The 13446-nt window shown below is 58.5% G+C and overlaps 1 protein-coding gene across 1 annotated transcript in view; it reads right to left on the bottom strand.

Moving 5' to 3' along the window:
* The window catches only part of LOC144734567 (uncharacterized), a 28075-nt gene extending 16122 nt beyond the window's left edge, over positions 1–11953 (bottom strand). Inside the window, exons 1-9 of the mRNA XM_078616814.1 lie at positions 11713–11953; positions 11058–11204; positions 9702–9809; positions 9193–9387; positions 8897–9064; positions 8625–8795; positions 8362–8505; positions 7855–7974; positions 6915–7096 (exon numbers count right to left, since the gene is read on the bottom strand). Of these exons, the coding sequence (XP_078472940.1) occupies positions 6915–7096; positions 7855–7974; positions 8362–8505; positions 8625–8795; positions 8897–9064; positions 9193–9387; positions 9702–9809; positions 11058–11204; positions 11713–11953 (1476 nt within the window). The remainder of the gene's footprint in view (positions 1–6914; positions 7097–7854; positions 7975–8361; positions 8506–8624; positions 8796–8896; positions 9065–9192; positions 9388–9701; positions 9810–11057; positions 11205–11712) is intronic.
* Between the last annotated feature and the right edge of the window lie 1493 nt (positions 11954–13446).

The raw sequence follows: 13446 nt of genomic DNA, 5'->3' as shown, positions 1-13446 counted from the left end.
GAGTCCAGGGCTCTAGCTAGACGATCTTCGGTCTTCACTGGTTTAGCTTTAACATTCTGCCCCGAGCCCTCTGACACATCCCCCTTTATACTCAACCCCCGCTGAGGGGTGGGGCCCCGGGCTGCCTGGTGCGGACGTCGTTGAGAGCACCCCCCCCCCGTGCACTCACGTAGCCCCGCCCACTGTGTTTGTTCCCCATAAGCTGCCATGCATAACGGCTCTCTCTCTAACACCCCTACATCACCCCCCCCCCCCCCGCATAGCTTGCAGCCGTCCCGGCTGCCAACATACAAAAAAAAACGACAATAAAAGCGCATTTACCCCCTGACCGCGCGTGTGCCTCACTATTTTTCAACAATAACAAGAACAACACAACAAGAATGCAACAGCAAGAAGAGAAAACAACCCGACGCACCCCCCCGATTAAATACGAATTCCGTAAAAACAGTCTATACACAATTTGCAGGGAACCCACCACACACACAACACGCAATGAACACAACATGTACACATCTTCCGGCCTCACAACAGTCTGCGCATTTTAGCACGTGTCCGTGCAGCGGGCCCCTCACACGGGGTAACCCCGGGTGGTGGACCGTCAGGTGGCAACTGTCCGTCTCGGAGTGAGTCCTCATCCGACGCCGCGTGACCCTTGGCATCCCCAGGAGGGGTGATCGGGCGTGAGCCCGTCATTCCTGATGCACCTGGAGGTGGCACAGCCGGCAAGGCATTAGGTGAGCGCGACGGAGACGGACCCAGTGAGTCGGTCGACCCCCCACATGCTTGGCCACACGTGTGTGAAGTGGGGATGTGTACCGCAACGAAGGGTTTTAATCTAGAGGGGTGGACGAACCACCGCCGCTTCCCCCATTTGATGTGCATGCACTGCGGTCGCAAAACCTCGACTACCTCCACAGGGCCCCGCCACGGCCGCACCAGCTTAGAGGAGGTTGCGAGTGGCACCTGGGGACAGTGCAGCCATGCCTTGTCCCCCGGCTTCCACTGCAGCATGTGCGCCCGACCCAGTCTGAGCCGCTCATTCGCTTTCTGACGGAGGTCAGAGTTTTGCATGGCAGCATCCCGTGCCTCTGTCAATTTGGCCAAATTAAATTTTACATGGTCAGCCAATTTAGTTTTTCCCTGAGGCGCGGGGATCTGCAGCTGGGCACGAACAGGCGGGTCAGGTTCGCGGCCGTACATGAGGTAGAAGGGTGAAAATCCCGTAGCTGCGTGGGGGGCCATCCGGTACACCGCCAATACCCCTTGAATTTGCAAGTCCCAATCGGTCTGTGAGTCCGACACCTGCTGTGACAACATTGACGCGATGGTCCGATGCAGACGCTCGACCATCCCGTCAGTCTGCGGGTGATACGGGGAGGTACGAATTTTCTTCGTGTCCAGGAGCTCACAGACTTCTTTGAGCAATTTACTGGAAAATTTTTTGCCCTGGTCGGTCAGCAGCCGCTCCGGAGCACCTTTGTCCAGGACATAACCCTGAACAAAAGCCTCCACGATGACTGCTGCCGACTGGTTGGCAAGGGGCCAGGCCATAGGCCAGCGTGTAAAATACTCCACACCAGTTAACAAATATCTATTGCCCCTGGGTGTGGCGGGGAATGGGCCCAAAATATCCAGCGCGACGAGTTTGTTAACTCTGGACACTTTGATTGACTGCAAGGGTGGGTTAGACACACGTGCTGGCGGTTTTCGTTGCGCGCACCGAGGGCAATGACCCCAGTAACTCCCCGACATCCTTCGTCATGCCTGGCCAAAAATAATCGAGTTGGAGTAAGGCGAGGGTCTTTTGGGTCCCCAGGTGTAGGAGGCGCTCATGTGCGGCCCACACCGCCTTGCCCCGCAACCCCGAAGGGACCACCAGCCGATGTCGATGGGATTTTCCGTCCCAGTGCATCAGCAGACCATGCACCAAATCCCATGCGTCGGCATCACCCCTGCCCTGCCCAGCACAGCCGACGCGACGACGCAACCCAAGGAGAGAGGTATCCTCCATCTGGAGGCGCCCCCATTCATTGAGGGCATCCCCAACAGGGAATCTTTTCCCTGTTGTGCGATTGAATTTGGAACCAATGTTTCGTCGTGGCCGGCGGCCGCCAGGACCGGAACCGGTATGTCCCCTGCTGGCCTGCAACGTCCCGACCCCAGGAGGCATGCACATTCGGAGGTGGTTGGCATGCGCGACAGAGCGTCAGCATTTGTGTGGCGAACGCCCTTACGGTAGGTGGTTTCAAAATCAAAATCCTGGAGGATCTCCAACCATCGGGACAATTGTCCCGATGGCTGTTGAACTCGCAGGGCGTACTGCAGTGCCGCATGATCTGTGCGGACGGTGAAATGCCGACCATACAGATATGGGCGATACTGTTGGATGAAATAGACAATTGCCAACAGTTCCCGACGGGTGACACAATATCTTTGCTCCGCCGGAGACAACACCCGACTGCCGTACGCAACCACCCGTTCCACGCCGTCAACCACCTGTGAAAGCACGCCCCCAATACCTGTGTTGCTCGCATCGGTGTCGAGCAAAAAAGGCTTAGAAAAATCGGGGTAACTCAAGGGAGGAGCTTTTACCAGGGCGTCCCGAAGGGAGCAGAAAGCAGCCTCCTCCTCCTGACCCCAGTGGAACCGAACCCCTTTTGATGTTAAAGCGTGTAGGGGTTTCGCAATCGTCGCAAAATCTGCGACGAAACGTCGGTAATACGACGCGAAGCCAATAACACTCCTGACCTCTCACACCGAGGTGGGAGTCGGCCAGGAGCTGACGCACTGCGTTTTGGCGGGATCGGTAGCAATACCTGAGCGCCCCACAATGTGTCCCAAATAACGCACCGAATCGCGTAACAGATGACATTTTTGGGGTTTGAATTTCAAATTAGCAGCCCGCATCTTTAGGAAAACCACCCGCAACCTCTGGAGATGTTCGTCAAAAGTTTTACTAAAGACGATAACGTCATCCAAATAAATCAGGCACGAATCCCATTGCAATCCAGCCAAAACCAATTCCATCAAACGCTGGAAAGTTGCCGGCGCTGAGTGGAGTCCCATCGGCAACCGGTTGAATTGGAACAGGCCGTGCGGTGTACGGAAAGCAGTTTTAGGCTTTGAATCATCGTCCAGAGGAAGCTGCCAGAATCCCGAAAGTAAATCCAATGTGGAGAAGAATCGCGCTCCCGCCAAGGCGTCCAGCGATTCGTCCATCCGTGGGAGCGGGTATGCGTCGGCAACCGAAATTTTGTTAAGGCGCCGAAAATCAACGCAAAACCGCAACGAGCTGTCCTGCTTTTTAACCAGGACGATCGGCGCTCCCCAAGGGCTGGTGGAAGGAGAAATGATGTTGGCGGCTAACATGTCATCAATAGCCGATTTGACATGGTCCTTTTCGGCGGGACTTAACCGAAACGGATTCTGGCGTATTGGCGCGCTGTCACCCGTATCAATATGGTGACGCAGCAGATGAGTGCAACCCAAATCGTTTTTGTCCCGACTGAAAACGTCGGAAAATTCCCGCAGTAGCGTTTTAAGCTGTTGACGCTCTGAATTTGACAGGTCCGTCGATCCCGCACAAAGCGCCTCGAGCCACCCTTCATCGCTGTCCGAATGTGGTCGCGGCGCAGGGACAGCACTCACGTGATTCGCGACGGGTTCCTCACAGGGCACCGGCGTCACGTGAGCAAGCACGGTCCCCTGCGGGACCACCACCGTCTGCGAGCCCACATTGAGGACCGCGATGAAGGGGTCTCCGTCCCCTCTTACTATGGTCTGGGCCGGAAGTAAATGAGGTCCACTAACCCCGGCCCTAGATGGCCCCAGCAGAACCCCTTGGGCCCCAATGCCCTTAGCGAAGGGCCGCCGAAGTTTCAAAGGAACCAACATTTGTGCCACCGGAGGAACGCGCACCGTTCTATCTACAAACGCCGGCACCGTTGCGAACGCCGTCCGACTCGTACCGGGGGATGGCAGAAACGCCATGCGTCGGCCCGACGGGAGCTCAATGCATCCCTGGTCGATTAATATCCTAATCGGCATTTTGGCCAGGAAGTCCGTCCCCAGCAGGCACGGAACCGCCAGCGAGGAGGAAACAAAAATCGGCCCAGACAATTTAATATCCCCGATACAAATTAGGGCTCGAATCTGTCCGATGATGCCAAGTGAGCCCCCGTTAGCAGCAAAGAATGGCACATTAACAGGCATCAAAGGACGGCTCTGGGCAGGGAGAATATTGTCAATTAACTCCGAAATAATGGTCGCCGATGCTCCCGTATCGACCAGGATGCGCACCTCGACCCCGTCGATGTGCCCCACAACGGCCGACGACCCCGACGACGCGGCTACAACACGATGGGCCAACACGGACCACTGGCTGGGTTCAATCTGAGTACCCAGAGCGGTGCGTGTTGGTGCGATGGTGCGCGATATTGGCCCCCCAATCGGTGCGGTGTATGAGTGTGTGGCGGGTGTGTGCGTGGGCCAAACATGTGAGGTGCCGCGACTCGCCGGGTTATGATGATGGAGCTTGGGAAGAGGGCCGGCGTCCCGTCGAGGTGTCGTCCCGCGCTGCCGAGGAGAGCGGCACCCCGAGGCGACATGGCCCCGGATGCCGCAGTTGTAGCAGCGCGGGAGCGCTGGTGATGACAACGGATGATCGGGATGGCTCGAGCCGCCCCGGTCCGCCCGTACTCCCGCTCCCTGCCGCCGTTGATGGTCGATGGCGCAGATCTCCTCCGCCGGGAGGGTGGCTGCGGCCACGGTACGCCCGCTCGCCGCCTTGCTGGCCTTGCGTCGTTGCGCGAGCAGGTTTGCGTGGAGGAGTCGTGCTGCTTGGAGGGAGCACATCTCCGCGTCGTCCTGTGCGACGATGACGATCTCCAAGTCGTCCGCCAGCAGGAGTATCTTCTCTGTAACCATGGCGTCGACACCTTCGTTGTCCATCCGTGGAAAGGCCGCCTTCGCCAGTGCCAGGAGGCTTGTGCGGTACGCCAGAGGCGACTCCTTTGCCCCCCGCTGGCAATCGTAGAAGAGTTGGCGACAGTCTGACGGCGGACCGTAAACTGCAGCCAGCACCTGCATCGCCGTCTGTAGAGCGCCTCTCCTTCGGTGCCGATGTTAAAGTGGCGAGGGCGTCGCTGTCGAGGAGTGCTGGCAGCGCGCGGAGAGCCTCGGCGTCCGTCCACTTCGCCATCTCCTGGTGAGCGAGGAAGCGCCGCTGGAAGCCGCCCCAGTCGCCTTCCTCGCCCACAAATTCTTTGAGTGGAGGCAGTCGCTGATGTAGCGCAGCGGCTGCCACAGAAGGTCGCCCTTCCTCGTCCCCCTCACCCGGCTCTGCTTCGGCGCGCACGACCGATGGCATCGCCGGTCGCACCCGTGGTGACGTCCCGTCTGTTGGCGATGACGCGGCAGGTACTGTATGCCCGCTGTTGGACGCGATGCTCAGGCCGGCCACGCCCTCAACTGCAGCTGCGGTGATGGCGGGATTTTCAAATTGGTGTTCCGCCGAAATGGCGGGAAGGCGCTGTGGTCGTCGGCTTTCGTCGCCCCGTGGCGGTCCAGCAGCCCCCAGCTGAGTGATGTGGTCCAGCATGCTGGCAGCGGCGTGCAGCAGCTCCATCAGCTTGGCGTGCGCCTGCCTCAGCCCCTCTGCCGACACCTCTCCACCCTCCTGTTGCTGCGGCGTAGCCGTATCTGGCCCCGACTGCTCCGTGCTCTCTTCACCCGTCCCGGGCTCTCCGACTGCAGCGGTGTCCTCCGCCCCCGGTATCCTGACCCGAGCTGACCGGCGCGTGTCCATGTTCATAGATTTTTACTTCTGACACCAGATGTAATACCGTTGAGGACTCTTGGACGCCGGGGTTGAGGCACACGTATTTATTCCGCAACAGTTGTCACAACCGCGGACATACAACACTGGAGGGGGTATCGGCCCCCTCACCCGGCTAGCTGGGAATACACTGCTAGCTATCTCTGACCTACCTCCTAGTCCTCCACTAACGGGCTAGGGGAGGCTGTCTGGCCCGACACTGGTAAGTCGGGCTACGGTACCCGGAGTCCCAGAGCACTAGCTCTGGTTCTCGGGACCACGCCGCTGGCTCGGTCCTGCGCGGCCCTGACAAGGGCGGCGTCCCAGGGGAGTCCAGGGCTCTAGCTAGACGATCTTCGGTCTTCACTGGTTTAGCTTTAACATTCTGCCCCGAGCCCTCTGACACATCCCCCTTTATACTCAACCCCCGCTGAGGGGTGGGGCCCCGGGCTGCCTGGTGCGGACGTCGTTGAGAGCACCCCCCCCCGTGCACTCACGTAGCCCCGCCCACTGTGTTTGTTTCCCTTAAGCTGCCATGCATAACGGCTCTCTCTCTAACACCCCTACACATACAAAGACAAAAATCCCCCATATAGCCTTAAAAACTCTAGGGGCAAGTGCTGTTAGCGAGCACCTATGAAGGCCGGCAAAGTACACGTGGCCAGCACAACGCCCGGCCGCCTTTGTCTCCCAAGTGGCGATGTTTACACATTGCCCCAGGTACTTATTTGAGGCTGAGTCGCCCTAGGGGAGGCCCAGGGCCGGTTCAAATAATTGTCACTGGTTTTGGCTGTCAGCGGGAATCAAACTAGGGTTGCTGGGTTCGTAGCGCAGCGCGCTAATCGCTGTGCCACCACTCCCCACAAGCATACGTACACACACACGTATACAATCAGATATACATACACAGATACAAATAAAAAAGCGGCCAGGTGTGGTATCAGGCACACCACTTCTCATGTGCCATGCTAGCTTTAACAGGTGCACGCTAACTGCACTTGCCCCAACAGGCTACACGGGGGCCCTTTGTATTTGAGCACACACACCTGGTTCCACACTGAAATCCCGAACCCCTAAACCCCTTCCACTTCTGACTTACCGGGGGTCCCACAAATCCTGGAAATCCGGGGGGTCCAGGAAAACCAGCGCGGCCCTTGACCCCCACCAATCCGGCAAATCCGGGGAGCCCAGGGTCTCCGACGAGGCCCAGCAAGGAGCCAGGAGCGCCGGGGAAACCGGGACGACCCGGGGCCCCTGGTCTCCCATTGGGGCCCGGGTCTCCTGTGGACACGCGGGGAACCCACGGGGCCCAGAGGCAATGAGAGGAGAGCCGCCGTTCCTTTCTGCGACCAGTAAAGGTCAGAATCAGAATCAGAATCAAAATCTTTGTGTGGATGTTGAACTTTGTTTGCACCGTATATAGCCAACTGTCGGTGGGGGGGGGTGGGGGCGGTGGGGGGGCTACATTCACGATGGGGGTCCACGAGGGAGTGAGGAAGCCGCACCCATATGGCTGACTTGGGGGGGGGGTGGGGGTAGTGGGGGCGGTCGTCACGGATGAGGCGGGTTGGACAACGGGTGAGGTCAGGGGGCTCGGTGAGGGCGGAGAGGGGGGAGGGGCACGGGACCTGAGGGGGAGTGGTGTAGGGCACCGGGTCCATGGGTCTCTATGGGAGTCTATGGGAGTATATGGGTCTCTACGCCAGTCTATAGGTCTCCAAGGAATCTAGTCTGTGAGTCTCTCCACCAGTCTATGGCATCTAAGAGTCTATACGACTCTCTGATCCTCTATGGGAGTCTATGAGTCACTACACCAAGAAATAGGCCTCTATGAGAGTCTATGAGTCCCTACACCAATCTATGGATCGCTAAGGAAGTCTATGAGTCTCTACACCAGTCTATCGGTGTCTATGGGAGTCTATGAGTCTCTACACTAGTCTAGGGGTCTATATGGGTCTCTACAGACCTTGGTGGAGCCCCAAGGCCCAATGTGCAGAGATGAAGGCAGCGTGGGGTATTGTAGGAGAGGGTCGGGTTACCTGCGCGACCGGGGAACCCCGGGGTCCCAGGAAACCCCGTGTCTCCCAGGTCCCCTGTCTGCCCGCGGAGGTCAGGGCCGGCCACAGTGAGGCCGGGCTGCCCCAGGTCTCCTCCCTCGCCTGCACGCGAGGCAGAGGGATGCACAATGAGAGAGGCCGTATCTCTCTGTGATTCGTAGTCAGTGACTCGGTGACTACATCACACATGTCCCGGTCACGGGCGACGTGGCGCGGAATCTAAGTTTCCCGCCTCCTATCCGGCCACGTGGCTCAGCGGCAGAGCAAGCGGCCCACGACCAAATAGTTCAGATCCAGGTCACTTGACCGACAAAAACCGGGACGTTTAATGTCCCAGGGAAAACCGACAGATTTCTCTAAGACGGCAACAACTGCCTCCTGCTCTTCAACAAGAGGATGTCCCAGGAAAAACAACCAGGCATCCACCCACAAAGCTCGCGGCCTTGGCCTCCTGGGCCACAGCCTCAAGTATAAGGCCGCTGCAATTACCTTTCCTGCCGTTGGCCCCTGGGGCCCCGGGCCGGCCCGCGGCTCCGTTCTGACCCTGTGGGCCACGCAGGCCGGGCTCCCCTGAGCGTGCCATGGGCCCAGGTGGGCCTGGGAAGCCCAGGATCCCGGGGTCTCCTTTGGGGCCTGCGCCACACGGACACGAGGGACAAGCGAGCAAGCGTGTCAAAACTTGTCATAGCTAGTGAGACCGTAGCTCGGCTGACGCGACGATGATTGCAGGGGAAGGTGAGGGGCTGGCGCACCGGGGAAGCCGGGCTGCCCAGGGTTCCCATCCCGGCCCAGAGAAGACGGTGACCCGGGGGGTCCAGGAGGTCCCGGCCGCCCGGGGAATCCGGGGGGTCCGGCGAGCCCCTTGTATCCCTCGGAAACCGAGAGCCCGGGGTCTCCCTGTGGCCCTGGGGAGCCAGGGAAGCCTGGGGGAGATAAGAACCGCAGGGCGATCCATTGGTAGATACCTGACCGGCTTCTATCAAGCCCACGACCGAGATATCAGTGAGCGCGGCTGGAATGTTGCCGGTCTCACCATTCTGGCCGGGCCGGCCTGAAGACCCCGGGGGCCCGGGAAGGCCCGCGGGCCCTGGTGAGGAGGGCCCCGGCCTTCCGTCGGGCCCTGGGCTTCCGGGGAATCCGCCGACCCCTCGATCGCCCTTGACCCCGGGAAAGCCAAGCGGTCCGTCCCTGCCTGAACACAGAGCGGACCGTCACTCACCCCGCTTACCACTCTTACCCTGCTCATCTCCTGGCTCGCCTCGCTCGCCTCGCTCGCCGCCACCGGCCCCCATCGATGTCATCGTTACGGATCTAACTCACCTCTCTCCCCATCCCGGCCACGGTCCCCGGGAATCCCTTTCTCCCCGGGGGTCCCGGGGGGCCCTGAAGGCCCCGGCTCTCCGGCTCGGGCCCCCAGCACATCCCCTGGGGGCCCCTTGCCTCCCGGAGTCCCGGGTCGGCCGGGCTGCCCCAGTGACCCTGCTGCTCCGGGTCGCCCCGGGGAGCCTGGCAGCCCTGGGTCCCCACGGAGCCCAGGGAAGCCTGCGGGTGACGTCATCAGCATCATCATTAGCAGTAGCACCACCACTATCATCAGCATCATAAGCAGCACCACCACTATCATCATCATCATCATCACCATCAGCACAACCACTATCATCATCAGTATCATCCCCACCATTAGCAGCAGCACCACTATCATCATCTTTATCACATCACCACCACCATCAGTATTATCATCAGCAGCACTACCATTATGATAATCAGCATCATCACCACCACCCTCCCTCGTGGTGTTGAGCATCAGTAGGGAGGTTATGTTCGTTCACCTTGTGTGCCCCCCACTCCTGGGACCCCAGGGTCCCCCATGTCCCCCTTGAGGCCCGGGATCCCCAGGAACCCGGGGGTCCCTCGGAATCCGTCCAGCCCCGGGGGTCCTGGGGGGCGAGGCACAGGAGGTACGGTGTCAACGACAATGCACGACAAGACATAAACACAGACATGGTGGGACATAAACACAGACACGGCAAGAGAGAAACACATACACGACAAGACATAAACACAGACACGAAACATAAATATAGACACAACGGGACAGGAAACACAGGCACGAGACAAACACAGCCACAACGAGACATTAACACAGACACGGCGAGACATGGAAACAGACAAGGCAAGACACAGTTTCATACAAAAATAAATAAAACACAACCACAAATGCACAACCATAAGTGCAGACACACAAACACAAACATTCAAAGATCCCCCATGTAGCCCACACAGGCTGTTAGGGCAAGTGCTGTTAGCGGGCACCGATGAAGGCCGGCACGGCACATGAAGGGGTGGGTGGCCAGCACCACGCCCGGCCGCCTTTGTCTCATGAGTGATGATGTTTATACACTGCACCAGGTACTCGTTTGAGGCTTAGTAAAGCTATGGAAGGCCCAGAACCAATTCAGATATTCGTCATCAAAGTTGGTCGTGAGTGGGAATCCAACTTAGATGGCCGGTTTCATAGCGAGGTGCACTAACCACTGCATTACCGCTCACTACAAATACACAGAGACACACGAACACACAGAGGGGTGGTGTGAGTGACTGTGTCCGTCACCTCTTGGGCCCAGTAATCCGGGCAGCCCCGATCGGCCGGCTTCTCCCTTCACAGGACACGGCAAAGTGTCACCTGTACCCACAGAGTTACACACACACAGTGTTACACACTCAGCTCCACATCCTCTTGTACCACATCACTCCATCTCTTCTCTAGCCCGTGCCGCGCCCATTTAGCCCCCTCTATCCGGCCGAACAAAAGCTGTTTAGGCATGCAGTGGCAGGGCATGCGGGCTACATGACCCAGCCAACGCAGCCTTCCTTGCCAGAGGATGTCACCGATGGGACTTCTGTCAGATCTTCCAAGGATTCGTGAGCTCCTCACACAATCCAGCCTGATTAAGCCCAGGATGGATCGTGGGCAGGCCAGCCTGAATGTTTCAAACTGGCAAAGATGTTACTTTAGAGAGCTCCATGTTTCGCAAGCATGAGAAGGGAGGGTATGACTTTGGCTGAGAAAACACGGAGCTTTGTGTGGAGCGACACAGGCCAGGTAGCTTCCACACAGCATTACGCAGCCGATGAAAAGATAATGCTGCCCGACTGATTCGGGAGCGAGACCTCCGCTGCTGAACCGGAGCCGGTCATGGGCTCGCGGCCCAGGTATGGCAACTCCTTGGGTGCCCTCTCCGCCTGCCGTGAGTGCTCTGCTCGTGACCACGCTCGTGGTGCCCCGTGGGGCGATCCCGTCGAGCACAGCGGGGCTCGACACTCGCGCTGCACTTCAGGTGTCCGGTAAAGCAAACGCAGCCATCGTCCACCAGAGGGCCCGACTTCTGGGCGGTCGAATCACGGTGGCTGGGTGGCTGAAACTCACCACGTTCGGAAATCTGACCTCTGAGCCACCCTTCTATTTGTGGCGAGATTGTAACTACCTCGCCTGGTATACAGGTAGTCATGGGTTAGATCCCAACCTTGACACCTGTATATCTAGAGTTTGCATGTCTCTCTCCCCGTGGTTACGTGAATTTTTCTCCTGGTCTTCCGGTTTTTCAATCCACATTCAGAAACATGTGCTTAAGAGTATTTGACTGCTATAAGCCACTTCATTGAAATATAATTTATGATATCCAGGTCGCTTCTGTAAAAGAGCAGCATAGCTCAGTGGGCCTTACCTGGTAAAATAGAAATAAAATGTTTAATCGTTCATCGTCTCTCACACACACACACACTCATTATTATCACCATGAATAATCGCCGTCGTTATCGTGGCTATGGGGGAGACCGTACCTTGGGGTCCCCGTGCGCCGGGAAAGCCGGGCAGACCTGGAATCCCAGGGTCGCCAGGTACCTGAACCCCCGGCAGTCCGACCAGCCCCATCCCCGGGGCACCGGGCTGCCCCGGGGCGGCCAGGCGACCGGGGTTCCCAGGAGGGCCGATGTCCCCCCGGACGCTGCTGCCGGCGTCTCCCTGCGGCAGAGATGGAAACGTGGCGACACGCACGACGTTACACGCGTGGGCGACACGCATGACGTTACATGCGCGGACGACACGCACGATGTTACACGCGCGGACGACATGCACGACATTCCACGCTATGTGGGTCTTTGGGTCTCTATGTGAGTCTATGGTCTCTATATGAGTCTACTGGTCTATATATGGGTCTATGGGTCTTTATGTGGGTTTATGCATTTCTACGTGAGTCTATGGGTCTCTAAGGGAGTGAATGGGTCTCTGTGTGAGCCGATGAGACTCCAGTGTAATCGTTGTTGTTGGGGCTGAAACCCATAGTGGAACCTAGGATCTCCACGGTGCCGGCTCCGCCCTCCGAGCCACCCAGCTCTTCACCACAACCCTCAGTCAGCAAGAAGGGGGAACCCACCGGGGGGCCCTTGAACCCGGGGTTCCCATCTCGTCCTCTTGACCCCGGAGAACCAGGCTGACCAGGTTGTCCGCTCGGCCCTGGCAAACCAGGGTTGCCCTTCTCGCCTGGATCACGCGCACACAAAGACAAAGTCCCCCCCTGTGGCATATACAGACTATTGAGGAAGTCGGTGGCAAGCACCACGCCCGGCCGCCTTTGTCTCCCTAATGGCGATGTTTACACATCGCAACAGGGACTCATTTGAGGCTGAGCCGACGTAGGGGAGGCCCAGGACCGGTTCAGATAATCGTCGCTGTTGTTGGCCGGGAGCGGGAATCGAAATCAGGTCACTGGATTGTAGCACAGCACGCTAACTACCACTCTCCATAAAACACACATACATACGCACAAAGATCCCCGGTATAGCCTTGACAGAATGTTGGGGCAAGCACTGTTAGCGAGCATCTTCAAAGGCCGGCACGGCACACGAAGGAGTTGGTGGCCAACACCAAGCCCGGCCGTTGTTTACATACTGCACCAGGTACTCATTTTAGGCTGAGAGGACCAGGGGAGGCCCAAGACTGGTTCAGATAATCGTCACCGGTGATGGCCACGAGTAGGAATCAATCACGGGTCGCCAGATTCGTAGTGAAGCACGCCAACCGCGAGACTATTTCTCCCCACAACAACAACATCAACAACAACCGCCATTCGCCACTAAGTGGCGGTGACGTCACCACGACGCTTGTGCCAGGCCATGTGCACCCTGAGGCCACGTGAAGTGTCGAACGCCCGCTGGCAGGAGGTCACGGGGCAGACCCAGGTGCCACGGGTCGACTGACCGAGATGACCGAGATGACTGGCTGATGCACCACCTGTGCCCCCTACTGTGCCAACTTGCTGTGCTTTAGCCACCCGGCGCTCCGCTCGTTGTTGTGAGCGTCGCTCCTCCGCCCTCCTTTGTTGTTGGAGGGCGACTGCCTCCAACTGCCCAGTAGCGTCCTTCACGAGCCTCCTCCACTGAGGCCGATCTTGACACCGCTGGTACCAGTCATCGGCAAGTCCACTCAGCTCCACATCCTCCTGTACCACATCACTCCATCTCTTCTCTAGCCCGTGCCGCGCCCGTTTAGCCCCCTCGATCCGGCCGAACAAAAGC

Source organism: Lampetra planeri, chromosome 51, assembly GCF_965212315.1.
Source record: "Lampetra planeri chromosome 51, kcLamPlan1.2.h2, whole genome shotgun sequence".
Taxonomy (NCBI): domain Eukaryota; kingdom Metazoa; phylum Chordata; class Hyperoartia; order Petromyzontiformes; family Petromyzontidae; genus Lampetra; species Lampetra planeri.
The sequence above is the reverse complement of the archived record's forward strand: the minus strand, read 5'-3'. Positions and strand labels throughout refer to the sequence as shown.